This window comes from Filicampus tigris, chromosome 3, assembly GCF_054856515.1.
Source record: "Filicampus tigris isolate MCC_2025a chromosome 3, RoL_Ftig_1.0, whole genome shotgun sequence".
Classification (NCBI taxonomy): Eukaryota; Metazoa; Chordata; class Actinopteri; order Syngnathiformes; family Syngnathidae; genus Filicampus; species Filicampus tigris.
In genome coordinates this window covers 16,339,817-16,366,211 of record NC_141219.1, presented here as the reverse complement: position 1 = coordinate 16,366,211, position 26,395 = coordinate 16,339,817, and the positions used below count along the sequence as shown (strand labels likewise).

The 26,395-nt window shown below is 40.8% G+C and overlaps 1 protein-coding gene across 4 annotated transcripts in view; it reads left to right on the top strand.

Moving 5' to 3' along the window:
* furina (furin (paired basic amino acid cleaving enzyme) a) overlaps positions 1 to 25,584 on the top strand; it is a 66,144-nt gene extending 40,560 nt beyond the window's left edge. For all 4 annotated transcript variants that reach the window (XM_086025237.1, XM_086025238.1, XM_086025236.1 and 1 more), the window contains 12 exons: positions 494 to 622; positions 759 to 835; positions 7,401 to 7,489; positions 11,764 to 11,936; positions 13,029 to 13,241; positions 14,820 to 14,920; positions 15,235 to 15,338; positions 15,572 to 15,689; positions 17,239 to 17,418; positions 17,501 to 17,625; positions 18,401 to 18,508; positions 21,971 to 25,584. In XM_086025237.1, coding sequence (XP_085881363.1) covers positions 494 to 622; positions 759 to 835; positions 7,401 to 7,489; positions 11,764 to 11,936; positions 13,029 to 13,241; positions 14,820 to 14,920; positions 15,235 to 15,338; positions 15,572 to 15,689; positions 17,239 to 17,418; positions 17,501 to 17,625; positions 18,401 to 18,508; positions 21,971 to 22,578 — 2,025 coding nt within the window. In that variant the 3' untranslated portion in view covers positions 22,579 to 25,584. The remainder of the gene's footprint in view (positions 1 to 493; positions 623 to 758; positions 836 to 7,400; positions 7,490 to 11,763; positions 11,937 to 13,028; positions 13,242 to 14,819; positions 14,921 to 15,234; positions 15,339 to 15,571; positions 15,690 to 17,238; positions 17,419 to 17,500; positions 17,626 to 18,400; positions 18,509 to 21,970) is intronic.
* Positions 25,585 to 26,395: the final 811 nt, after the last annotated feature.

Sequence of the window (26,395 nt, the reverse complement as noted above, 5' to 3'; positions counted from 1 at the left end):
GTGATGTTTTTTGTACTAACGGCATGACAGGATTGAGGAACAAACATCACGGTGTCTAGCGGACTGCACTTACAATGGCTGCCATCTGCAAGGAGGGCTCGTAAAATAGTACATCAGACACTACTGTATATTAGTAACTATTGCCAACTAAAAGAATAGCTTTGAAGCAGAAGAAAGCCACAGCTTCGAAAAGGTCAGACTGAATGTCAACAGCAAATCAAACGAGATACAAAATGATTTGTGAGCCATCGTCCAAGTCTCCAGTGTTTTGCTCTGCATTAATGATAAAGCAAATTTGTTGTACGGATACTTTATGACTGAATTACATGTCTGTTATAGCTTGACTTATTGTTTCCCTACTATTTTCCTTTCACCAAAAAGTACTTCAGCATGTGTTTGTGTGAATAAACCTTTGCCATTTTGCAGCTTTTTCACTGTGTCGCAATGAGATTAAAGCAATAGAGGATAACGAATTATTTTTCTCCATCCTCAGTACAACAGCAACCACCGTGACTTGAATGTCAGAGCTGCTTGGCAGTTGGGCTACACAGGTCAAGGAGTGGTGGTGTCCATCCTCGATGATGGAATAGAAAAGACCCATCCAGACCTCAGTAACAACTATGTAAGTACAAATCCTCAATGTCTAAAAAAAAAAAGAAAATCCACTGCTCCATCTGTCCTAACATTTTTCATTATTTTCATCTTTTACATAAATGCACTATAACAATAGTTTGCACTATTGGTATGTTATGTCGTAGGATCCAGAAGCCAGCTATGATGTGAATGATGGTGACCCAGACCCTCAGCCAAGATATACGCAGCTTAATGATAACAGGTATATGCAACTCTTTCTCATTACTGATTGGAGCAAAATGCACTTTTCTTTGAGTTCTTCAAACGAGCTAAACAGGTCCGATAGTCTTTCATACTTGGCTATGGCTAGTCATTTCTCAAAGCATGTCCAATTGAAGGTATTAAGATAGTTGAAATTGTTAAGCCTCACACGTTCCGAAAATGCGCAGTTACTCCCTATAATGAGCCCCGCCCTCATTTCCATAATTGCCGTGACCTTTTATTTCCCTCTGTGCCACTAGGACATTAATACCGTATAGCTTGCATAAGAAGAGTAAATCTGCCCTCGGATAAAGGAAGTGTGTGAAGAAAACAGATTTATTGAAGTGGCCTCTGTAGAGGTGGCATTAGAGGTTGTTTACCACCACAGCGATGTCTTGCAGAGAATTGATTGAATTAAGTCATCAGAATTAATGAAAGTGAGCCAATCCCTTGGCTCTGAATGAACCCGCCTACAGTCCATCATCTGTACGACTTGTGACTTGCCCTTGCCTGAGGTTATTTCTTCTTTTACTTGAAACTCACTAGGATTATTGGCAAGAGGCACGATCATGCTCAGGCATGGGCGGGCATCAAACATGGCACGTCTTTGCCAACATAAGCCTGCAACTTGAAAAAACACAAAAATAGTATCTTTGGTTGCATTCAGTCGACCTGTTTTAGATGATACAATTCCATTCCATTTTTACACATTCACTGCGAGCCCTTTTAGAACATTTTTTTAATTGATATTTCAAAACTGACACAATATTGTGGTTTGTGACAGTATAAGCACTAAACTTATCAAAAGAGACAGTAGACTCTTCTTTCACCGGAAAAAAAGTTTGGTTTGATCTTTTTCCGTTCTTTAGTAATCTACAGTAAAACTTGGGTTGGTTTCACCAATATCATATGTATCTGACCAAAAAACAGAACAATTTTATGATAAAAAGTAAAACTTTAATGTAGATTTTAGCGAACGTTCCGTCGTGATCGTCAGCTGCCGCAGTCGAAGCTAAATTCTTATCACAGCCTGCAGCTTGGTATTTATTCTTCATTTTGCATTTTTAAAGTTAAATTGATTGTTAACAAGTATTTAGAAGTGTGGGAACCATGCCGGGGTTCACAACAGCATAACAGAGGCGCAAATCCCCCCAAAATAAAACTGTACAATAAATATCATATAAAATAATAATAATCATCATCATAAGTCAGACTCTACTTTGCGGTTTTCACTTATGGCGGCGGGTTCTGTCCCTCCATTAACCGCTTGAGGGATCACTGTAAATAGCAATTTTTTCAACATATATATATATATATATATATATATCTGCCAGTGGGAAACATTGTGATAGTATTCCTTCGAAATATGCCTTAATAATGTAATCGCACACACACCTACCCAAACAGCATACCCGCAGTAACTGAAATCATCAGTGCAACCTCTGAGGTGCAGAGACTATTAAGTAGAGGAAACGATGGCACACAGGAGCCAGTGGAATCATTTTCAGGTTGCCTGCCTCTTGAACCTAAAATGGGGAGAGTCACTCAGGGCTACACTAATCAGTATGTAATGTTTAGTACCTTTACTTCTCTGTCGCTTCCAGATTTCATCGCTTCCATTTCTGAACTGGCCTTTAGTTGTTTAACTGTGTTTTGGGTGTGTATGCATGTGGGCTGCATGTGGTGTTCAGTAAATATAAGCACAAATAGTGTAAGAGACAGTCATTTGCCTCTTCAAGCATTTATACACTTTTTTTCATAAATATGATTGAGATTTGCTTAATAAATTGATTATGGGGACTGGAAACGATTACCCACCCGTCATTGTCAACATGCGAAATATATGATCTCGGAAAAATGTGGCTGAGCCACGCGCTGGCGGAGCTGCATACTTTGACAGTCCTGCCAAGGCAGACTTAAGCACCTCTTGCGGCTCATCGTGGCCCAGAGCCCAGCTAAGACACTTACTATTGATGTTTCTCTCTTGCTGCACCTCTCCCTAACCCTGGCTCATCTCAGCCCTTATCTCTTGCCACCCAGCTCCCATTGCTTTCCCCTTGGCAAGACCAAATGAGAGGCAACGTCTTTGCGGTGCCTTCGTGCCTCTTGCCTTACAGTGTGTCGGCGCGGATGCATGTGTAAACAACCAGTGGGCAGGAAAACTGCGTAAGGTTGCGTTAGACTGAAAGCGTCTGTTCCCCCTGCAGAAAGCCCGACTGTGTTCACCTCCATAAAGCTGCCTTTCTTTCCCAACATATGGGCTGCAATGAGGATGGCTCGGTAGTAATGTGACCATTCACCCCCTTGTTTATCTAAGAAAGCGTGCTGTCGAGAAGTTTCTTTTTTTCAAAGTTTTCCTTCAAGTCCCATCAGGATGGTTTACAAATGTTCTGAATTTATTTATGGATTTCACAACTACTTGGCTCATATCTTCCAGGTTGAGGGGCCGAGGATGCCAACATGATTTAAAAGAACTGTATTCATTATTCATGTTTTATTACCATACACAGTTATTCGTGATGAATCTAAGCAAAAAAAATGTTGTGATTTTCCAAATTCAGGAGTACAGTGCACGCGTCATACTTATTTTTAGTTGACCATATACTGGCTCTAAACTTCATCCATGTTCTCACGGCTCGATAAACATCAAGACCCATTGGTAAATAATTTTATTTTCACATTGGTATAAATGCGGGATTAATGGCTGGCAAACAACATAAACCATAGCCTTAAGAGCCTCCAGGATTTTTATACTTTTTACTTACTATGAAGTGTTTATTTAGATTTAGAAATACGTATGATGAGCTCTCTGCGGGGTATAGAGACAAGACATCACAAGCTTAAACACAAATGCCGACAAGTGCCGTTTGGACAAAAATAGAGCCATCCCAATGACTAACCCTGCAAAATCAACCAACTTTTATGCGTAACCACTTGAAAGTACAGGTTTCATTTCAGTGTGTGCTATTCCATTTTACGGTACCAAAATTAGCCAGTCGCGAGCCCGTATGCATTACGTCACATACGTCCTCATTAACTTGCAGCTAATACAGCTTTTATTGTGCTTGAAAGTGAGTGTAAAATATGATAAATGGCTAAAACCTTCCAAGAGAGGTGATGCATGAAAATCATCAGTGAGATTAGTGTTGGTGTTCAGTTCCATTGATTCTTCGAGGAAGCCTTTGCCGATGTTGGTCATGATTGAATAGGTTTGCATGATTTGGAAGATAGTAGCAATGAAGACTTGCAATAACTTGTCACCCCCTTTAAAGGGTTACGATTAAAGAATTGTCAACCCAAAAATGTTCTTTGTCATAATATGTTCTATGCGCCTTCACTAGTCTAAACATGGCATTCTGGTTAATATTGTGTTTGCGGAGTATGAGTTAAGCAGAAAAATCCATCCGCTTTTCACCATCTCATTTTGTCACTTCTGTCAACTGAGAATGACAGCACAACTGCTCAGAGCTCAGGTAATGACCAATCACGGCTCACATGTTTTCTGAAGCTGAGCCATGATTGGTCGGTACCTGAGCCCTGAGGTACTGTGGTGCCATTTTCAGTCGACAGACGTGACAAAATGGCCGCCCCTTCACATGGCTAAAACCGAGTGGATTTTGCTGCTTAGCTCATATTCCACAAACGCAACATTAATCAGAATGCATTGTCTCAACTAATGGGCCTGCATCAAACATTTTCATGTAAAGAACATTGTTGGGTCGACTTCCACTTTAACTTTAACTTTGTTTAAGGGTTGATTCAAGACTAATTTTAGTACACTCAGATGTTATTCATCTTTATTCACAAAGCAATACATTTTTGTGTCATTTTACGGTTAAGTAAAACTGTTTGCTATTTTGCTGGCCTTTTGGTGTTGGTAGATCTGGTTTTGAGATTTAATAACAGCATAGACGTCTTTGAAAGACTTTCAATAAAGGTTTGACGTTTTTCCACATTTGCCTTAATATATATGAACTTAGGATAAAACACAATGAAATAGTTTTAGCGTTAACCTGGAAACCAGAAATAAAACTTTTTTTGAACATTGATGAATGTTGTGCAGCCCAAGAAATTAGCAAAGTATCAACCAGCATTTCTGACATTTCTGACAGTATCTCTGTCAGATCTGTCAGATTTGTCTGCTAAAAATGTCTTTTCTCTGAAGTGTATCTTCAGACCCAGTTTTTAATATATTTGTATGACAGTAGCCTTTGCGAAACAAGTCTGTGGAACAGAATCTCAGTCATGGTTTTGTGCAGTTGATATTGATATTTATTTATTTATTTTTCCTAAATAAAAACATAATTCTTGGGCACTGTATTCTTTTTAATTCAAATTAAACAAAAATAAATATGATGCCTTGAGAATAAATAAGTAATATGAATCACACTAAAGAATGAACTTGCCATTGTTTTATATAAGTCTTACAATATTTACCACCATAAAAATGGAGCTGCTTTGAATAAGGCCGCTTTAAACAGACATTTAAACTTTAAATATCAGGAAAAAAACACTGAACAAGAATTATATTCAGACCGTTTTGCTTTCTTTTTATTAGTTATCTGAGCTTCGCTTGGGTTGACATGCAGCTGTTGTGATTTTGGCTTGGTTCTGCCACAGGTTATTGAACTGGGAAATAAATGATTAAATGTTTCCACGTAGCCCCGCCCCCCACTGGAGTTTGCTCACCTACCCCTGGTTGGAAAACACCGGTATAGACAACAACTAGGGTTTATTTATTTATTTAGTATTTAATTTTCTTTTAAATCAAACATGTTAGAATTGTATCCATACCAAAGGAGGACTTAAAAGGCTTTAATATAAATGGATAAGCGGATTGGATAATAGATGGATGGGTGGAGGCTTGTTACTAACCAAGTGGCCTTGTGTTTATTCTGAAATAAAAGAAGGTGATTGCGTTCTGGGTTCTTGTGACAGATCAGTGGTGGAGTTTGGGAGTATGCGTAGTATTCATATCTGGAGAAAGTAGGTCTCCTCTTTTCTAAATCAGATTCCTAAACCAAGAAATTAATCTATCGCTCTGATGGCATTTGTATTCCATGAAACCATCTATCATGTCCATGTCTGTAATGAATGTGTCAAAGGCTGGGTTTGAAAAGGTTTGCTTGAATGCATATCATTTATCTCCTCATCAGCTACATGCCGAGCATGTATGCTGCACGACTGCAGCAGTACCCCAGCAGAATGGATTTCAGGAAGTGCTTAAGATAAAATGTTGTGCGAAATTGCCAAGTTGATGTGGTGTGGGTTTACTCTTCCATCATTTTCTTGTACTTTGTGTGTTTTCTTATCCTGCCATCCTCCCTGTATGTAACGCATACAAAGGTAATTGCCTGTGACACATGCATCGGCACATTGGCCATGTGTACTTAGCTCACCTAGTGCAAATAAATATGTTTAATTAGTCTGAAAAAAATGTTATGATTTGTGATAATGTCAACCTGAAATGCTGCACTTTTTATGATTTGGCTGGATGAAATTTGGCTTGTATAGTATTTCCTCTTCTGTTCTACCTGATTTGGCACATAGATTTGGTCTCTGGTTTAGGCAAGTCAAATGGCGATATGTGTCTGTGATAATGTTGAAGGGCGAGTAAAGTATGTATCCATCTGGCCGACAAGGGGAATGCACCTGACTGGAATGTGCTGATCAGCCAGTCTATTGGACCTCAGAACTTTGCAGGGCCTGGAGCTAGATACTTCACAACAGAGGCTTGGGAATAATGAAAGACACTGTGTTAAAATGGAAAATAGTATCCACAAAAATTCATCTCACCAGCACAGGGTTTGTTTTTATTTTGTCTTTCTTTTGACTGAATCTGTGCACTCACCACTCCAAGGTTAACAATTCTTGCGGGTTGTAAATGTTTAGTTTATTCACTCAGTGGCTTAATTTTTTGGGGGGGACAAATAGGAATTTAGATTTGTTTGAAGAAATCAAAGCCAGGAACTTTTCTTCATATGTTTGTTTTGTCGGTGTGCCCGTTTCACCATATTTCTCAAATGACACATTTTCTCACTGGCAATATTTTCAGCTGAGTGTATTACTTGGCCCTATAAATTAATCATTTAATCAGAACTGTATTTATAGAGCACTTTTGATACAGAAATTGTGGCTCAAAGTGCTTTGCATGTTAAAATGATTCCCTCCACTCAGTGACCTCGCAGGCCCCACACCTGCTAGGTAAAACACATGATGACCTTATACCTACCCCACACCCTCCCTAAGAACACACACACACACACATAGTCACAGGCACGCACAAACTCCCTCCCACACACATACAAAACTGAACTTATGAGCATATCTACATATGGCTGGGTTCAGATCAAGGGTGGAAACATCACGACAGGAGCCATCGCACTGACAGCAGCACATCACCCATAACTACCAGAGCATCGCCAAGGAGCCCCGGAGATTTGGGAGGAATACCCGTGTACAACGTGCAATAAAATGTTATCATTTTTAAGTGAATAATATGTGATAATGTAGTCTTTTTTGTTTTTTTAAACATGTTTCTTCTCAACCGCACTTTTTTTTTGTAGGCATGGAACACGCTGTGCAGGAGAGGTCGCGGCAGTAGCCAACAATGACGTCTGTGGAGTCGGCGTGGCTTACAATGCCAAGATTGGAGGTATGTTCTATGGAACCAGTCATCAGTACTTGGTTTTCATAAATCCAAGCAAGTACTGACAACCTTGCATTATGAACATAATGGTTTCAGCAGACTGACAATAGCAGTCATTTTGTGTAAGCATTTGCTTGATTAATGAATCCAAATCAAAATCAGATGATCACCTTATTAAACTGCTTTATGTGGATTTCAATATAAAACATTAAGGCCTTGCTTTGTTAATTTCCTGAATATTCATGTTGGTTAACTTTATGAACTATTGTTCATAGGTTGTTAAAAGCTGAAACAAAACTCAATGCTTATCTGGCATTTCCTCTCAAGTCCATTTTTACTACAACTCATTATGAAACCATTGAGTGCATTGTTGTATGAAATATGTTTGTGTTTTTTGTATACTGGGAAGACTGTTTCCACAAACATTGTCTTCTACGGTCACAGCTATTGGGATGTATCGTCAAATGTTTTCGACTCCCAAACGCCGTTGGCAAAATGTCAACAATGATATTCTATCATGAGTTATTCTGCAGTTCCCACAGCTGCAAATAGTGAAAATAGAGTACAGATGTCATATCTAAAACAATATATAACATGATTGTCACTTGATGTGAACAGACATGGCAGTATTGTTGTGTCTCTAACTAACAACAGAAGGGCTTTGTAGATTTTTGATGCCACATCACAGGCGCGGGTGACGTCTAGTCAACAGAAAACACATTTGCACAAAGTTGCTAATATGCTGCTCTGATGTCTACAACAACCACAATGAGAACAAGGCCTGGCTGCTTGAAACGGGCTTTATAATTGATGCATGCACTGGTGGTGACAGTGTTGAAAGCTAATTGACAAGCTTCCGGAGTTTGCTCGTTTCCCCCAACCTTTGGTAATTGCTTTTATCGATGATTGCAATTTTTATGTTGATTTCACATTCATTTAATTTCTCTTCCTTTCTTTTTAAATTTTTTTATTTATTTTCAGAAACCCCAGCAGTCTTGGGTCTGATTGCTGGAATTAATTTCACACAGTTCAAACTTGTTTTTGGATAAGTTTGTAAGATGCATAAAGCTACAGTGACGTTTCATATGAATTGGTTCTAAATAGGCTTTTGCAGCCTTCTTCAGTGATACATATTCCTAACACCTGCTTTCCATATGGGATGCCCCCTCCCCCCATTTTTAACATCAAATAAAAATGGAGCCATGTTGAGATGGTCTACTAAATTAGTCAGTAGACTGATCTTGTGTTTACAGGATATTTTCAATTGTCTCTAATGTGGCTTCTCCAGATGTATAAAGTTTAAACGTTGCATTTATCTCAGTGCCTGTTCTCTCATTTCAACTCTGCTGATCTCTCCTCCATGCCACTTTCAGCTGTCATTTCACATTTGGACCCCTCACTGAAAAACGGCATCTCGCTCATCTTTATGATCATTCTAGGTGCCTTGCGGGAATATCACATACACTCTCATTAAGATAAAAGGTGTACTGCGTGTGGTCTCATAGGTGGAGATGCCTTCACAAACGTGTATCAGCTCGGAAGTCATGTTTTGAGCAGCCGATTTAGAATTAGTGAAACAAAACGCCTACATGTTCACTTTTGCCAGCCGTTATACCTCTCAGACTCTTAAATCAGGTGAGAGAAATACAGTCTCAGTGGTCTGCAATCCTGGCTTAACTTTCAAAGTTGTTCTTGGCAATAAAGAATACATTCCCAGCTCTATAAAAATGTTTCAAAATAAACCCTTTTAGAATCTAACATATTTTTGCTAGGTTTGTGGTCCAAGTATGAAATTTGTCCTGGCATGAGCTACAGTGGCATACCACGCATTCACTGATCATTAAACTGACGAATGCATACTGCGTCTAAAAATTTTGAAAGTCCAATAATAGACAAATAATGTTCACAGAAAAAAAAAAAATGCTGGGGTAGTAATTTGACGTAATTTATAGCAGGAGGGTACATTTACTTGTTTGTATTTTGACAGATGACCAGACATAAAGCCTTATTCAACAGTGTGTGTATACAGTACATGCACACATTGAACCAATGGCTTATTTATGACCTTTTGGTGGTCTGGGAATACTTTGAAGCTCCTCTGTGTATTATAAAACCCTTGCACAGAAGTTGACGCTACCACAGAAATGTTCTTGCAGTATGTCATCGTGATGGTCCTGCATTTTGTTGAGGAGAAATTAGGCAATTCACAGAATTAGTTTTGGAATTGTATTTCATTTCTTACTACTAACATAATCTTGGAGGAATGTGACAGATACAAAATGTAAGGCGCAAGAGAATATGTAAACATGATATACGCACTTTGGCCACACAAGTCATTGTCTGCTTGTCTTTTCAACAGTCATTTGTTTGATCCAGGTTTATTTGATCTATGCTTATTTCTGTCCGATTTACTCCCTGTTGTTCCAATCAAAATCTTTTTGTATCTCATTTATTCTTGTTTGTGATGAACCACTTTGATTTAGGGGGACTCACGATGAGACCTTTCATCTTTCTGTTAGAATATTCTGTATTAGAAATTGAGTTTAAGATCCAATAGAGTTGAACTTGTTCTTTCTGAATTTGGAACACAGCAGCAATGAATTTGCCTTTAATCTTGGGGGTGAGGTCATCTTTGTGTTAAGATACACAAATAATCAGTTGCAAGCTGACAGACTGCTCAGACACAGACACCCAAAAGGCACACAATGAGCTGCGCTAGAATTATGCAAATTTGCAACACCACAGTAGTATCGCTGTGTGGCTGAGTTACACCTCCCATAAAATGGGAAGTACAATGGAGTCATTGGGTCGCACATTGAAACGAAGGACACAACAAAATTAAAACCACTGCTGCCGTTGACTTATTCACCGCCATTGATGAATTGACTTGTCTTTTCACAGTCCAGCTATTCACTCCCAGGTATTTATTTATAGTTTTTTTCAAATTCTTTCAAACGTTAGGGTAAAAAAGTGTCTGAAAATGTCTGGCAGTGAATGTGTTAAGAGTTATTAACCATCAGCATTACCTTCTACATACAGTGGATATAAAGGCTACACACACCAATTCAAATTTTGTGATCTAAAAATGAAAGCAAGATGTTTATTAACTTTTTCCACCATTAACCTGTATAACTCTCTTTTTTTTTAATTGTATTTTTTTTTATGGGGAGCGGGAGGCGGGGGTCAAGGATTATTAAACTGAGAGTGCATATTCTCTTATAACTGGGGAAGTCGTTGTGTTAAAAAATCAACAAATCATATTGAAAGTCATTGGGTACACCCCTGCTATCATTTTAAAATCCTTCTCAAGTTCTGCTGTGCTTGTAGACTTTTTGCATTCTAGAAGAAGCAGGAAGGGTATGTCCTAACACCGACTAGTATTTGGAACTGTTCATAATTCCCTGCAACTTGATTTAAGGCCCCCGTTCCAACTAAAGAAAAACAGACCCAAATCTTGATCTGCCCACGCTTTGCTGTAGGTATGGTGTTTTATGTTTTTGTTTTTTTGTTTTGTTATTTTTGGGGTGATGAGCAGTGATGTGTTTGGGCCAAACATAGTTTTTGGAATTATGGGGATAATGTTGGAACATGGTTTCAGTGGCCCTTAACATATCTTCCCACCTGCGTTTGGGAGCTTTCAAGTGTCTTTTTGGCAAATGTAGCCTGGCTTGGATGTTTTTCTTCATAATATAAGGCATCCATCTTGCCAGCGTACTCAAAGCCCAGATTTGAAGAAGATGAGAGATTGTTGTGACATGCACTTTACAGCCAGTCTTTGCCAGAAATTCCTGCGTATCCTTCACCTTCAGTGTTGCTGTCGGCCTCTTGGTAGTCTCCCTGACCAGTTTTAATCTATTTTTTTCATCAAATTTGTAGGGATATCCAGTTCTCTGACCGTCACAACTGTCAATGTTGTGCCATATTTTCTCCATTTGATAATGACGATCATCACTATTTTCCATGGTATATTTAAAATGCCTTGGCCGACTCCCATTTAACACAAGTTTGAGTATGTCTGGTTCGTTCTGAAAGCAGTTGAATGCCCAGTTCTAAGAGGGTGTGCACAATTGTTTAACATGATCTCAGTTGTTTATTTTTACTCATGTTTCACTACAATCTTGTTACAATTTCAATGATGAAATTAAAATAGCTGATGTGATAGCTTATTACCATTGTATGTGCTGCAGAGCTTGGCTTTGCAGTGACATTCCATTTAACCTAAAATGATTGTAAACTTTAGCCTAAGAATATTGCACGTGTGTGTGTTAACACTAATGCAGGCGTGCGCATGCTGGATGGTGAGGTGACGGACATGGTGGAGGCTCAGTCTCTCAGCCTGAACCCCCAACATATTGACATCTACAGTGCCAGCTGGGGCCCAGAGGATGATGGCAAGACTGTGGATGGACCTGCTAAACTTGCCAAAGAGGCCTTTCTGCGTGGAGTTACTGAGGTGTGTGTATGTGGGTGGGTGAGTTGGTGCCGGGGTTGTCATTTGTATGAGAGAAATTATTTACTGCTTGTGTGTGGCTTCCTTTCAACAGTCTGTAATTTAACTGTTCAAGCATGAGAGGACAAAAGCGGAAGGAACAAAGCAGTATTTGACCCTGACAATTATGAATGGAAGGGAATGCGCTCTGAAAGCCACCAGTCAGAAAAATTATGAAAATTATATCTGAACTGCAGCAAATTAAATTTGATTTGATGAGGAAATGTTGCGTGAAAGTTCATTTTAAACTCATTGATTTAAGTTTAACCCCTTTATACCTCAGAACTCTCATAGCAAGTGCAAGCCTTTGGCGGCTGCGAGGCCATGCAGCTTTGCCATGTAGGTGGATGTATAGGTATAGGTATCTGCTTGTGCATACATACATTTGTATGTTTGTGTGTACTTTATGTATGTGTATGTATGCATATATATATATATATATATATACACACCTTAAATACCTAATTTTATTTAGTCATCTCACATGAAGCAACAAATCAAGACTTTTGATTTACAGTTGGTCTTCTGTGACTTGTAAACAGGCCCGTATTTGGTAGGTCCTCTTGTTTTACTGCATTGGATTGTGTCATGTAAAAACAGATTGATTAGCCAACAGATCTCACCACAGGCTCTCACATATGCACGCCACGCATAAATGTGTCCAAGCAGCTACAACACCAGGCTCGTTACGAACCCTGCGATTCGAGGCATGCGCCATAAAACTGATTTGGGACTGCTGACAGACTACTTTGGTGATTGCTGCAGTGACTGCACTATCAGTTGGCAGTGGGTGGCACATGTAGTGGTTGGATCAATGCACAGAAATGGTGCTACGCAATACCATAAAGTTGAATTATTATTATATATGAGAGTATATATACTTCGTTTGGATCGTATATTGCAGTAACTGGTCTGTCCTGTTTGTCATCTGACATTTACTTGCTTTTAATTTCCTCAGTGACCTCCTTGACTTTTAATTTTAAACATTTCCTATCTTATTCATTATGGCCAAAGAGTTACTTATGTTTTTCTATAAATGTCTTCTACAACCTTCAGGGTCGCAATGGTTTGGGCTCGATCTTTGTGTGGGCATCCGGCAACGGTGGGAGAGATAAGGACAGCTGTAACTGTGATGGCTACACCAACAGCATCTACACCCTATCCATCAGCAGCTCCACACAGAATGGCTTCGTCCCCTGGTACAGCGAGGCTTGCTCCTCAACCCTTGCAACCACCTACAGCTCGGGCAACCTCAACGAGAAGCAAATAGTATGTTTTTTTTTTTCTCTCCTCCTTTCATACACTCTGCATTTTTAAACTTTTGGCTTTCAATTTCTTTTTCAGAGAAATCAATTTACATGTGCTGCCATCCATTTTAAATTCATAGTCATTTTGTTCAATTCATCCAGAAGATAATGTGGGTTGAGCAAAGAATTTCACAATTGCTACTACACTCCGTATTACAGATTTCTAAATGCAGCTCGTTTCACCCCCTAATCTTAAAGCTAAACTGCATGGTTAGCTTGGGTTTAAATAGTTAAGGTCTTCTTCACTTATCAAGTGCTTTTCTACATTCAAACACTTTTACTATTTGCAATGTTGCCTCATTCAAACATTCACTCAGTGATTATTAATGACGGCATGTGTTGCCGCAGAAGTCACTCGAACAGAACTTTGAAGCAGCAACAGCTATGGTGTCAAGATCGCCAATATGCAACAAATGAAGTCTGGAACCCATGACTTTTTTTCCCCCATCGCGTACACTGTGATTCCACATTTAAATGACTGTTCGGAATGTCTTCTGTGACTTATGATTAGCTCTAAATATCAGTAAATGCACAATGAGAAACTTTAAAACTGTGAAAAAGTGGTTGACTGTCCTATTGGTGATTGTGACATGACTGGTAAAATCATGTTCAAGGACAAGCAAGAAGAACATGAACAAGTACTATTGCTGTTGCACAATAAGTGGTTGTTGATTAGCTTCAAATGCATGGTCAGGGGTCTTAAGTTTTATGACTCCCTGATCCTCTTCCAGTACTGTCATCTTTTTTCATTAATTCACTTTCGGACCATTAAAATGATTATGAATAGTACGGTAAGCTGCTGGAAGTCCTCCTGGCAAGCTGCTGCTTAACATTCATGTCACAAACAGAATAATTTCAGTCTACACTCTGGGAGTCACATTCTCTGGGTGGGCACTTTGCGGCCCGTCACATCCCTTAGACATGCGGCTTCTCTCTTTTATGTTGTACTTGTGCAATGGTGTTGTCAGTGTAAGACCCAAGATTGCTCAGCAAATAACAGGTTTTCCTATTGCAGCAACTTGGTGTCCGGGTCAATTGCGCGGTGTGCATGATTCTTGTATGATACGCAAACTGTATTTTTGCTGCGATTGTGCAGTTTAGTCGCATTGGGCCACGTCGCCGGATGTGCGCGATTGGCTTGGAGCTTCACTTATTTGAGTTTCCTGTCCTGTATCTTTTTAGAGATTGCTTGCTTCTTGCTTCATATTACTGCATGTTTTGTAAATCACACCAGGAGCTCCCCTGTGCTGTTGGCTCATAAAGTAGGTATGCTGCAACGGTTGAATCTAAAAAGACACCTGGGTCGAGGTAGAGGAAAAGCGGTCAGCACATGTTGTATGATTTTACCATCTGACGCCCCTCCTGGACAAGGGTACCATATTGAGTACTTGTTGCTCACAATTTCCCACATCTTTAATATTTCAACTGTCGCTTCCAGCAGATGCATTTACATGATAATAAGTGGCAATTAAAATGTCAAAAACATTTACCGGTCCGATCAAGCTCATGTGAGCTAATGTAATTATTTTTTTCTTTTCAGGTCACGACAGACCTCAAGGCTAAATGCACAGACTCCCACACGGGGACCTCTGCCTCCGCCCCACTGGCTGCTGGGATCATCGCTCTGGCTCTTGAGGCAAAGTAAGTGCTAATCAGTCATTTTCTAAATCTCACATTGCCGGCAGCTTTGTCCTAAGATTCATATGCTAAACATGTCCTCATGTCCCCTGATCTAAATATACACTGTACACTTGGCAGTTTTTTCTGCTGAATATGACATTATGACGAGTTTAAGCAAGATAACTCATAGATGAACATTTATGCTCATTGCAGACAGTAGGTGTCCATATTGTAGCATCTTAAGTCATCTGCCTTGGAACCTGGGTTGAGAATGTCAACCTTACTATGTGTGTGTCTGTGTGCGCATATGTGCTTGTGCTTGCATTTTGTTCCAGCAAAAATTTGACCTGGAGGGACATGCAACATCTGGTAGTGCGAACTTCTCACCCTGCCCACCTGGCCACCAATGACTGGAATACCAACGGGGTTGGACGCAAAGGTACACAGCTCAAATTCACTTCTTCTGTAGCTATCTCCATGTCCTTCAGGCACAATGTTATATTCTGCATCCCTTTCTGAAGCTAAATTGCAATTAGAGAAATTGGGCTGAGGTTCTGAACAAAGAATTCAATTTCTTGAAGTGACATGATTTCCGAAGCTTGAGTTGTGGATGTTCCATTTAAAAGACCAGCTGTCGTGCCCGTCTCATCTATTCTCTCTCATTTCCTACAGTCAGCCATTCATACGGATATGGTCTACTTGATGCCAGCGCAATTGTAGCACTGGCAAATACTTGGACCAACGTGGGACCGCAGCGAAAATGTGTGATCACCATGGTCTACGAGCCAAAGTTTGTGAAACACATACTGCTCACTGTATTTCAAAGCCACTGATTATCCTCCCCATATTCAACTATGTAGAGCAGTTTATGCCCTAAATGTATCCAGCCTACATACCACAGCGGCAGAAACTATACTGAAGATTTGTTCATTTATCCTGCCTCTCTGCATCTTTTGAGCAGTGTTAGTTTGAATTGGGAGGCAGGTAAGCAGCTCAGCATTCATTGCTTGTTTTTGCCCTTCGAAGCAAGGTCTGTCAAACGTTTCCAAAGCAAGTTAACGAAAGGTCCACTAAGAGGAATAAAACAAAACTGGTGTAAAATATTTTTTTTCTTGGCCGTTTTATATCCAGGACTGTAAACAGCGTGACATCTCACCCAATCATTATGCACTTGTTGCGGTTTGGCTGTGTGGGTGTGAGCATCCACAGCTTTGGGCTGTTCTGAGCAGACGTTTTAAGCATCTGGGAGCAGCAGTCAGGGCAGGTGATTTCATTCTGTTAGCCTCATCCAGACTGACTTCGAGCAAGGCAGCAGTCAGGGATTCAGTCTCTCTGTCGCAATCTATCAAAATTAGAGCAACAGAATGTACATCATACAGTTTTTAAGTATGCAATATTCTTCACATATCGACGGCCAAAATGCAAATCCTTCTCTCTGACCTGACACAGATGTCAAATCCTGGTCCAGAAAGTAAACCCTGCCACACTGTATATTTAGCCACAGGTGCTTTTAGTCAAGAGCTCGTTTACCTGCCGGTTGAGTAGAAGCACCTGTGGCTAAAGACAATCCGTGGCGGCGTTTTTACTTTTTGGACCTGAAATTGACTGTCAGATAGGAGGATTGGCAAATTGGCCGTCGACATGCCCCAACATAATCAGTATTATCAAAATGTGAAAGGAAAATACTGTTTTTTGCAATAAATGCATAACATTTTAAGAGAAATATAGTGAATATCTACATGGTGGTATTAGAGATGTATCGTATAAAGCTTGAAGGTAGGACGTCGTCTTTGTTCAGTATCCCAAATGTACTACATGTAATCACTACTTCCTTTGTATCTTCTGATATTCTTCCTCAGACATGCAGAAGACAACGCTTCTTAATGTGTAAAACGGAAAACGGCACTTAATATGTAAAACGGAAAACGGTACTTAATGTGTAATTCATTTAAAGACTGACCAAGTAAAAATCCTCCCAGCACTGCTCAACAGCATGACAGTTCACGAAGACACCTTTTCAGCTATTGTTTCGTCAATAATTTGAATATTTGTCTAATGTGACACAAAAACATTTTAGGCAGCTAAGAGGTTGTAAAAACAAAACAAAAAAAAAGAGTTCACGACTCTTTAGAGAACACACGGCCGCTACAGGTGGTGAAACTCTAATCCTCTTCAAGGCTACAAACTCTTTGCCCCTTGCAGACTATCACACTGGTGAGGAGTTAAGTAGCCTCCTGACCCCAAGCTTACGGGGAAGCCTGTAATGGTTCTGATGGCACGTTGTATTTGTAGCTACTTCAAATGACACACCTCCGACTTCATTTGGCATCTTTTGACAGAAACATTGGCGGCCATTTATCAGTTAACAAGAGCGTGGATGCCTGCTTTGGGAGCGACAGTCACGTGACCTCACTGGAACACGTCCAAGCTCGGCTCACCCTGTCTTACAACCGGAGGGGCAACCTGGCCATCCACCTCATTAGTCCTGCCGGCACGCGCTCGACACTGCTCCACCCCAGGTACAAACACACAATTGCACGTACACACTGACACAAACTGTTCAGTTCAATCTGTTTACACGCCCGTGATGATTTCCTGCAGGCCTCATGACTACTCATCAGAGGGTTTTAATGACTGGGCTTTCATGACCACCCACTCATGGGATGAGAACCCCTCTGGGAAGTGGACGCTGCAGATTGAGAATGTAGCGGGGGCCAGTGACTATGGTAAAGCCTCCTCGCAAGATGTGACGGCATGTTTCTGTTTTCATCATAACTTGATGTTGGTATTGTTCACTTTTTGTGTATTCATAAGAGTGCTTGAAATCCCAACATGAAACCAAAACAGTATGACTTCAAGAATAAGAACAGTTCTTACCAAATACTGTCGGTTGCGAAACTACACTCAGCCAGCTGATGATAAAATGTGGGATATACTGTATTGCTATGATTCACTATGCTGTATAAATAAGTGACTTACAGTTTACGGTCCTAAACGAAACCTCATTACTTTTTTAGATGCATTAAGTTAGTGGAATAAACACTCCTGCTTGTTTTGTGTAACTTGATGAAATTATGTGTGAAGTAGCTGCTTCATTCCTTCCCCAACATTGTATTCGGAAGCTTAAAAAATGGGGAAGAAGAAAAAAATTGAAATCTGTCAGGTCTGTCCTCAGTCAGGAGACTTTCAGTCAAAATGAACCTCAGAAGACCTCCCCACACTTCTTTGGCACTAACAAAAACTCTTATTAGACACAAAGGGACATCCGGTTGTCTTAAAATCGCTGCTCTTTTCAAAGTGTCATTTTCTGTCAATTCATGGCTAAAATCTGAGAGTCTTCTAAAGAATATGCTTGCACAAAATCTACCCTTTGGGAGCTTGAGCCTCTTTGACTGACAGGCCTACTTTTTTCCTTGAACACTTTTTCTCTTTTTTTTTCTTCTCGTGAAAGCTTTATATAAATATATATGAAAGTATCGCCTGGCTCATCTCTCTTCTCAGGCACTCTAACCCAGTTCATCCTGGTGCTGTATGGCACCGGCTCCCCTGATGATTCTCAGCCCGGAAACAGCATCTGTAAGACAATGGACCTCAGACAGACATGCCTTGGTAAGATGGTGTCTCTTCCCAGTGCTATATGAAGACTGTGAGTGTGACAAGTGTTGAGCATGTCTGGAATTGTGGGGCGAATATGAAAGTTGTTGGGTTAGCTCAGTTTTTTGCATCACCTCAATGCAGCACATCATTTTCACCCGCTTGCCTTCAATCAATTAATCAACACTGTATTAATATAACACCTTTCATACTTAAAAAATAAATAAATAAATCAAAAAGTGTCTCACAGAGCTGGTAATACAGACACAAATCCCTTCCACTCGACCGCAGTCTCTGACCCCCATTCCTTGGGCCATCGCACACCCATTGTCCCATGTGTAAAAGCAGTAATAGTCTGAAAAGAAGATTGAAAAACATGACAGGGCTGAGAAGCAACCAAACCACACGGGGCCACCACGCCCCAGGCAGACTGAGAAGTCATGACCACAACCACAAACTATTCCTGATAGCTTCAAGCAATATTTCAGATTATTCTAATTAAGTCCATATTGCTGTCTCATAGCCAATCCAAGTACTACCATAGACGAGGTCTAAGCGAAAACCAGCTATTTGACACAGTGACAGTCTGGCCCCTACAGGCAAACATGGGAAATGACATAATGACAGGCCATCCAACCAGGAGCCATTCACAGGGTCACCTGATTGTCATTGTTGTATTTTTATCATCTAATATTGTGAAAGGCATTGTAGTTGTCTCAACCATTTGCCTGTTGTAAATTGCATTTATTTAAAGGATAGTGATTGTACTTCTGTCTGGATTTTCTATCAATCATTTTCTATCGCACTTATCTGTACAGGGTTGTAGGTGAGCTGGAGCTTATCTCGGTTTACCTCAGGCGAAAGGGAGACTACACCCTGGACTGGTTGCCAGTGGTGTTAATTTTATCGGCCGTTTTTAAATTTAGTCTCAGTTTTAGTCCAGTTTAAATCACGCTTGTTAGATTTTAGTCCACAAAAATGCATACTGATTGCGTCACACTTATTGTTTATTAATGGGGGTTTTAGTCTCATTCGAGTCCAGTTTTCATACGTTGAAAAATGTGCATTGTCGGAAATATTTTCGCCTCGTTTTCGTTAACGGAATTAATATTAGTCGCAAGTCAGTCACAAGAGATGGACAACCTTTTCACACTTAAATTCACACTTATCACTGAGTGTGAACTGGCCGAGTGTACCATTACAATTACATGAATATATTACACACAAAAATAATAATTTTAGGTCCTATAAATGGATGGATGGATGGATGGATGGATGGATATTGTAGTTGACTTCAAGCTCCTCTCATCAGGAGTTGCCACAGTATATGATTTATTTAGCATAGTTTATACACCAGCAGAATGCTAGCGAGCTAGCCTCCTCGCTGGTCGCTAGCCTGAGCTAAAAGCTTTCGACATTTAAAGATGGTAATGTTTATTGTAAATCTGCATTATGGACCACCAGTCTAGTGGCATGGAATTACAGCTAGCAACACATAAGAACTTTCAATTTTTGTTGATTATGGTGGCACCATATGGACAAAAGCGGTAGTGTTTAATCTGAAGAAAATCCCATTTCCCTCGAAGACCAGTGCATAGTGTCGGGAAATCCTGATCTCCCGGTCGCCTGCAGTTGCACTGAATTGCATTTCTGTTTCCAGTGGCTGTGTGTAGGATGAATAGCAAGGAGGTAATGAATTTTAATTGTGTCTAAACAATCATATAATGTGTTGAAAATAAAAGTTTAACTTTGGTTTTGTACCGTATTCCCACACAATACCCTCCCCCCTGCCTCCACCATCTGACTCAGTCGCTTAGAGTTGAGAGGTTTGAAACAGATAATTAAAACAAATAATGGAAAATTTCACAGTAGACACACATAGAGAGCCCGACAGGAATGTGCTGCATTGCTTAAATCCCAACCCTGCACAAATTGCACGAATATACAATTCAGTCTCTCTCTAATCTCTAATTCTATTACTAGGATTCCGTAAGGAGAATTATACATGGCTTACATTTATTGCTAAAATGGGTTGTCGACTGACTCGAGCCGTTATGCTTTTAGGGGCAGTATTAATACTCGATAATGTAAAATTACACATCGTGAAAGCAAAATTGACGATGATATCGATAACGATAAATTTGAGCACACCTAATTTTGTGCTAGTGCACAAAATTTGGGAACACAATTTGGGAGCTGGGCAAAGGCCTTGTCATGCCACATAAGAAGGTGCATGGAGAGCATGCTCAAAGTCTAAAGCAAAAGCACATTATTGAGGCAACGGGAAGAAAAAAAACACAGCCACACAAAAGAACGAGAGCCAAAGAAAGAGGAAGAGGTGCACAATCTGCCCGGTTTCCAAAGACAGAAAAGTCAGCAGCTGGTGTTCCCAGTGCACCAGGCTTGTGTGCAAGGAGCATAAACACTTAAGTGATCATTTGTGAAAACATGAAAAATTGAGATGTCAATTTGTGTTCTAGTGATGTGTTCTGTCATATTTCATTTTGTCTGGTCATATTTGACCAGTATACAGTTATTAAACTACAAATACAGTTCTGTTCAGTTTCCATGTTATCTGTTAGCATAGGTACAGTATGTGTTTTACCTTTTGATTCTTCTCTGCAAATATACGCCTTCCTGAACACACAGGACTGGTCCATCTCTTGGTGGCGTCAATTTGCAGCATATTTCTCATTTGCAGTAGTTTCTATCTCCGTACGTGTTCTTGTATTTGCAGCGGGGTTTTTTTTTTTGCATTTTGTGGTTGCTTCTATGACGGCTCACCCGTTTTCTGAATCTGAGCCGTGATTGGTCGTTGTGAGCAGTTGTGATGTCATTTTCAGTCGACAGAAGACAAAATGGCCGCCCCCGGACATGGCTAAAAACGAGTGCGTTTTGCCGCTTAACTTATATTCCACAAACGCAAAATTAATCAGAATGCCGTGTTTCAACTAGTGGGCCTGCTGCGAACAGATTCTTGAAAAAAATATGTTAGGGTTGATGTTAAATGTAAAAAGAAATAAAAGAAAATCTGGCCATGAGGTAGTGCTCTCTGTATTTGTATATTGTAGCACAGTAAACTGAGCTTTATAACTGAGCTTTATTCAAGGCAATGATTTTGTCAGCCATTGACTGTAAAAATCCTGACTCTCTAAGCAGCTGAAGGTCTGACGCCGTTAGATTATCAGTAATGGCAACGGCGCTGTAACGATCGGTAAAGTAAGTAGTTATATTACTTCACACACACAAAATGAACACCATTAGTATCACTGTTTTTCCCAACTCTGACAAAAAAAAGGAAGCATAATTATCTTTAGGAAAAGACATTTTGACACAATTGTTTGATTAGTCTGTCTGAATGTGGGTTAAGGTCATTGCGTACTCTTATTGGCTCACATAGCATCGATTCATACCCAGTAAAATGTCTAAATGTAGCTTGCTGTTGACTTGCTTTTCCTGTGCTTTTCTGTGTTGCAGAGTGTAATGCCGGCTACTACCTCCATATGCGAAGCTGTGTGAAAGAATGTCCAGCAGGCTTCGCTGTGGGTTCGCAGCCCCTCAACTACACAGTGGGCAACTATATTTCTCCGGCCTACATCCCAGCCTGCATGCCGTGCCTGCCGCCCTGCCTGACGTGCAGCGGGCTCAGTGCTGAGGCCTGCCTGTCCTGCCCTCCTCACAGATCGCTGAATAGCATCACCGGCACCTGTGATCGCATCACCCAGTACATGCGCGAGTCCCCCGGCGGCTTCATGGTGGGCCAGGGGGACGCCGGGTTGCGGCCCCAACTCAGCTCGCAATTGCCTATGACTGTGGCCATTCTCAGCTGCATGGCCATCATGGCCGTCTTCGCCGGCATCTTCCTCCTGCTGCAGCTGCGCTCGGGCGCCCTCATCAAGCTCCCGTCCCTGGAAGCCGGCGGCAGCCTCGCGGGCAGCTTCAGCCTGAGCGGGAACAGGGTGGTGTCCTATCGCGGCATCCCGACAGTGTGGGGGGACGACGGCGCCAATACGGACTCGGAAAATGAAGAGTTTGACATCCAAAATGAGAGGACTGCCTTTATCAAAACACAAAGTGCTCTTTAATACATTCCCTTTCTGCCCTGTTCTTTTCTGTTCTCTTTTTTTTTTTTTTTTTTTAATTCTCACCACCAATTTTTGGATAATTCAAGGCAGGGGTGTCTTTGCTTTCACGCTCTTCTCTGGTTTTATCTCTCATCCCGAATTTGGCCTCCATTTCAGTGGGTTCCCATCATCCTCCGCTTCACCGTAAGAGATCTGACAGGAAGTCGCTGCTCACTTGGAGCTCAGGACGGTGGATGTGCTCACACTTCTATTCGACCTTGTGTCTTCCGCCACCTCCTCCTCCCTCTGATCACTCGCCGTCTTTGTCCGTCCTGCTCTCTCCAGCTCCTATTGTGCCACTAAAAAGACAATTACTGCTTTGCTTTTCCTCCTCCTTCCCTTTTCTATCAGTCTCTGTGCAGTAGCCGGATGAGATTGTTTTGACGTGAGGAGCACGAGTGTGCCAGTGTCCATGTCCTGCACATGAGTGTTAAATCTGTCCGACACCAGTTACTGAAGTCTTTTTCACAGAATCTGCTGCATTTTTTTTAAGTGAGGAAATCTTTTTGGAAATATTGATTCTCTTGCCATTATCAACATCCCAAATACCTCACTATAGTTTCTTTTTTTTTTTTTTTTTTTTTTGGGGTGGGGGTCACCTGTCAATGATTGTGTCATCTTTGTAGGTTTGACAGGGGCTTCTTTTACAACTCCTCGGATGTTTTACTGCAGTGCGAGCCACACATGGTTTCCCAGCTGTCAGAATCAAGTTGGAGAAAATACACGAGCCTCAAATGTTTCTCACCTTGCAGCTGTGACAAGGGAAAGCGTGTAAGTGTAAATGTATCTGATCAACCCTGCTGCAGCAGCGCAGCTATTACTTGTGATTCATCTGCTGAAGGGTTGGACTCATTACCAGTACATCAATATGTTCCCTTGGTCCAGGCATATTAGCGCCACAATAACAAATTGCACACGCCTCAAATTAGCAATGACAGTAATGTTCTTGTCTGCGTCATTTATTGTGAAAGAAATATACATCTTCCTTCAAAGGGGACATTTTTGTCCTCCATTTCACATTCCGGCTCTCTTCTTTCAAGCCGAGTTGAAACTGCACATCATCATCGTCTCTGCATCAAGTACAAATTTAAGTGGATCTCTTTTATGATCCCCTCTAACAATGTAGTTGTATTCTGACCGATGCTGCAGTTTTTTGTTGTTGTTTTTTTTTAGTCATACCTTAGCCCAAGGTTGTTTTTAAATCATGTGGTTTCCCCTGTGCTGCATTTCGGATACGCATCTCATGATTGAATACGTAGCAAATCTAAATCAATTGATCTCTTTTCACTAGCTTCACAGAATTGAACCCCCACCCCTGCCCATCTGGCACTCAAACACTGCTGAGAGAGGTTGTCATGGTGGTGATGACATGCATACAAAACCGCAGCTGCTCGCCCTTTTATATCTACCTCTCATCACTCATCATGGTTTCACACACCGGCATGTGCAAAAGCTAGAAATATTCTGGGAATATAAAGTAGGATTTGCATTGCATTTGATTTTTAGGATGCTGTGTCAATTTATCACCTTTACAATCAGCATTCACAGGCAGGGCTCTAAATCCTGGTTTTGGAAATAGGACGGGTCCACGGATTGACTTTTGGGTCCCGTTGGGCCGCATTTACTTGCGTGTTAAATCGAAATTGCCAGCTAGACTTTGTTTGCGCTCTTTGTACTCCCATCCTCCCTCGATGGTTCCTCTTGAGGTTAAGACTTTTTGTTCTGACTCTGACAATCAATTTCCCCCTTTAGAGAGCAAGATGCAGGCACAGAAAATAAATCCATTTAAACCTAACCACTTGTGTCGAGAAGCCCTCCCGGAAAGTTTTTTGGGGTATATGCAGGCGCAGATGTGATTACAGATGTGTTTGCCCCCCTTGTGGCTGCACAGGACTAGTCGAGGATCTACATTATTGTCATTATTGTGCCTACTGACATTTAGGCTTTAAGTAGGGTACTAATTTGAAAATGCCATTCTGGCATTGTGTAAAGCGTCTAAAAATCCTAATGAGCTAATGCGGCACCAAAATTGCTTCCTTGAACTTCCTTTAGTTCTTTTAGAATTACAAACTGGGTGATTTTGTTGTTAGAGGTAATAGTCAAGCATGCCCAAATGGCGGAACATTGAGTTTGTTTTGAGTAGTTGTCTGCCTGCTCAAGTGGGTGCTTTCGAGTGCTGCGGTTCAAAACTTCCTAAAGTGAGCGAGTGCCTCAAACACACTCGGAGCCGTTTCAAACGCTTGCTGCCAACTCTTAAACAAAGAACGTCATGCGAGTGACTTGGAATATTTGGCTCAATTTTGTCTTTTCTGAACATTCAAGACTTGGATATGGAACCAGAGGCTCTTGTGTTATTTTAGTCAAATGGAGCTTGAGGAGGTGTATCCGATTCAAATTTAAAGGAGCAATATGTTGGCAGAACCAAAGACAATCATTTTGTTAGGATGTTTCGCTCATCACTTGTCAATCCTCCATCGAGTCCTTTTCACTTTAGTGTGTGCGTGCGCGCGTGTGTGTGTGTGTTTGGTTGTCCATCGTGCGTCATCTCTGTCGCGACAGCCTGTATTGTTGATTTGCTGCGAAGGAAGGGGCTAGAATGTATTACATCTTCTTAAACTTAAGGGCTGAAGTCAGTTGTGCGCACGACCATGTGCGCACATGTTTGGTCAGTAAACATTAAATACGTTGGGGGCAGCATCATATGTCCCCCACCCCCGTCGACCTCTTCGAGAGGTCCCCGGCCCCTTGGCTGCACACAGTACCTTAAACATGTAACCTATGAATACTGTACACGGATGACTTAGCTTACCTGGGACAAAACTCTAAATAAGGCCTATTTTTGTACTATATGAATGGTGCAGTGTAATTTTCTTGTAATTTAAAAATTGTTTGCTCTTGGTTTCTTCTTTTTATTTAATTGATGTCAACTATAGATTCTACTAAAATAAAGATCTATGCAAATTTGAAGGAGTTTTACGTGATTTCACCTCACAACTGCGTATCGTGTCGTGCACTTCTATCAAGGAGCGTTCATTAAAAACGAATTTGTTGCAAAACAATTAGGAAATATATTGGCTCTGCTCACGTTTCGCAGAAAATGATCAAAATGGAAAATCTTGATTCCCTGCAGTTTGCAACTTGCTGAATTATTCACCTCATTCACTCCAGTTAGACTATTTGATGTACTGCTGGTGTAATTAAGACACTGACTGTGTCATAAATCCAAATAATGAAGTGAGAGTGGCTCTGCGCTGGGCAATAAAGCAAACCATTGTTTTTAAGCAACAATAGCTTTCAATAAAAGACTTGAGCATCTCAAACTGTTAATAAAACAATAAAAAGTGATGTTCAACACATTTATAAATGTGCACCTGGCCATGTCTTAGCCGCCTGGAGGCGGTATAAAACTGACATACGAAGATAGAGTACATGGTGTCACAACTATGCTCAGTAAGCCACAGCAAATGCCGGCGGTCCTCGTTACGCGGCACTCGACCTACGCCGTTTCGACTTTACGACGAGTCTTGTCCGCCATTTTGTCTCCGGCCCGGCAGTGTGTGTAAAAAAGAAAGGATCCTCTAGTGATGCTGGTCCGGCCAAGAGGAAAGCCATTATGATAGAAACGAAGCTGGATATCATCAAAAGGTTGGAGAAAAATTGGATATTTATTTTCAGATTTAGGGCAGAACCTCGGTACAGCTAGTGTTGAAGCATTAATTCCGACTTACGTGGAAATTTGCGTTACCAGCATAAGAACGGAACTCGTTCGTAGCCCGAG